The following is a 2,545-nucleotide window of genomic DNA, read 5'->3' as shown; positions in this document are numbered from 1 at the left end:
AGGATTACAGGCGTGAGCCACCGTGCCCGGCCTTAGTTCTGACATTTTTGAGTCCACAATTCATTTCCTTATCTTATGGAGCATGAAAAACTCAAGTACTGAATCGAGTAGCTTTACTTAAGGACAAATTCAAGAAAGAGATTTTTTGTAAACTTTAATTGAGAGATAACTACAAGAAGAGGATCAAAGGAGGTGTTGACTGGGGGTCAGGATGGGTTATGTGGTTGGCTTACCGGATTCTGCTAAGTCAAGTCTTTGTATTATGGCAGTGTGGGGTAGTGTAAAGGCTGCTGACTTATGTTTGAATTATTTCTTTGCCATTTATTATAAGCTGTGACTTTGGTCACATCAAAGTAAACATTACCCTATGATTTTAGTTTTCGGTTTGAATCTAATTCTCAGAATTATTATAATCCATATATATTACAAATTACAAATATATTGCAAATATACTACCAAATATATTACAAATCACAAATTTTGTGATTAAAGCATTCTTTCACTCCTATCTGTTACATAGTTTACTATGAGCAATAAAATTAAATTACCATCACTAAAACCAGTTTGGGTCTTTAGCTATATTTGAAACTTCTGTAGGAGTGTATATACAATAGTATGTAATTAATGTAGATGCTTCAGGGAGTCTGTTAATGCCCCTCAAATCTCAAAATTCTCAATAAATTGGAAATAGTAGATTATTTGATACTAGCGTAGATCAAATTAAGTTTGTGATTTCTCAATATTTGTTGCTTTTGATCACAGATTCTTGAGACTATGCCGATGACCGAGAAAGTTGAAGAACTGCTGCATGTCATCGGCCCATTTTATGAAATTGTAGAGGACAAAAAGACTGGCCGGAGTCCTGATGTAACCTCAGGTTGGACTGTTTTACCTATTTTTCAATTCAGCAGCTGATACATTATGCATGCATTAATATTTATATGTCTAATGTTTTCTTTTACTTTCACATGCTAGTCCGACTGGAGAAAATCTCTAAATATTTAGAAGGTAGGAATAATGAAAAACATGTAAAAATTTTGTCCAAAATTTACATATCAGAAGAATTCTACACAAATTTATAGAATTTATAATCTTGTCATCCAGGAGTGTTCATTCTAGGCAAACACATTGTATGAAGTTCCAAAATACTATAAACCCGATAAATTTTAACCATTAAGTGTACAATATTATTAATAAAACATGACAGGTGATTCACTTAGTATATACAAAGTTATAATAGAATTCATGGTTTAATTTTGATAGATTATATTTTCTATTTTGCTTTAGGAATTATATTAATATTACCATGGATTAAATGATTTTCTAGCTACTTTTAAAATAGATATGTTTACGGTATGGTTTAACTATAATCTAGCAAGCTAAAACAAGACATCAGCTTGGTTTTTATTTTTTAGGGTATTGTATTCATGTTCTCAATGAAGGATTAAAACAGTTATGTTTCGCATCCTAGTAGGAGTTGAATAAAATGCAAACTTTGCTGGTACTAACTGTAAACATTTGTTCCTTAAATTGTTTTAGAAAGCAGAGTGAAACGACAGCACAAGAGTAAATTTAAATGAAAATTGTATGCACTTTAAATAAAAATCAGCCTGGCATCCTTTTTTTTTCTTTTTCTCCAGCATCCCTATTTACAAGGCATCTTTTAATAATTGACAGAAATTGCAGCGTTTTAGAACAGTAATCTTCCTGTACTGTAATATTGTAATATGGCCTTGTAGTTTGTGCGTGTCATGGTTATAAACCATGTGCAGCTGATAGTGACTGCTTACAGGGCATGACTCTGTTAGAGGAGTCAAAGATTAACAGATAGTTCTTATAGTTCACATTTACTCAATTCAGAAAAAAAAATTAAATGTTTTCTCTTTGTCAAGCATGTTTTTAGGATACAGAGGGGAATACACTGGACCTGCTTTTGCAGTGTCTCATCTGCTGGCCAGAGGCATTTATTTAAACAACATATTACAAAACAAAGAAGAATCAATAATGGTAATAAAAGGCACAGGTCCGCAGTTACTTAGCTATAACTTAAACATCCCAAACGCTTTGAAAACCAGCATTTTTTGATAACTCATTTGGCAGCAAAACCTGTCTGATGAGCTAATTGAGGAACAAAACTGACCTGAAATGACATGAGGCTATTTTGAATCTTTATCCTATTTAGTGTAACTATTCATATATTTTGCTGCAAAAGTTTTATTTTCTTTTTTTAGTGAGAGTTGCCTTAGGCTCTATTGGAGATGTTACATAATATACCAAATGGCATATGTACCATATGACCTTCGTAAAATTAGAAAACTTGAGATTTCAAAACAGATCTGGGTCCAAGGGTTGTAAATAAGGATTGTGGACTGCACTGTAAATTCAGCCTGAACCATTCTGATGGACATTTAGATTATTTCCTCTTTTGCTTATCAAAAAATGCTCCTGAGAAATTGTACATATGTGAAAGTATATCTATAAGAAATAATAGATACTGACTTAAATCTCATTAAAAAAACAGAAATGGAATTAGAAGTGTTTGATG

General features: G+C 32.3%; 1 protein-coding gene across 1 annotated transcript in view; it reads left to right on the top strand.

Annotated features, from left to right (window-relative positions):
- Window positions 1-2,545, top strand: part of ACBD5 (acyl-CoA binding domain containing 5) — a 48,662-nt gene that overhangs the window by 23,315 nt on the left and 22,802 nt on the right. Inside the window, exon 7 of the mRNA XM_012654854.1 lies at window positions 763-867. Coding sequence (XP_012510308.1) covers window positions 763-867 — 105 coding nt within the window. The remainder of the gene's footprint in view (window positions 1-762; window positions 868-2,545) is intronic.

Source organism: Propithecus coquereli, unplaced genomic scaffold, assembly GCF_000956105.1.
Source record: "Propithecus coquereli isolate 6110/MARCELLA unplaced genomic scaffold, Pcoq_1.0 Scaffold45, whole genome shotgun sequence".
In the NCBI taxonomy this organism is placed as follows: Eukaryota; Metazoa; Chordata; class Mammalia; order Primates; family Indriidae; genus Propithecus; species Propithecus coquereli.
The sequence above is the reverse complement of the archived record's forward strand: the minus strand, read 5'-3'. Positions and strand labels throughout refer to the sequence as shown.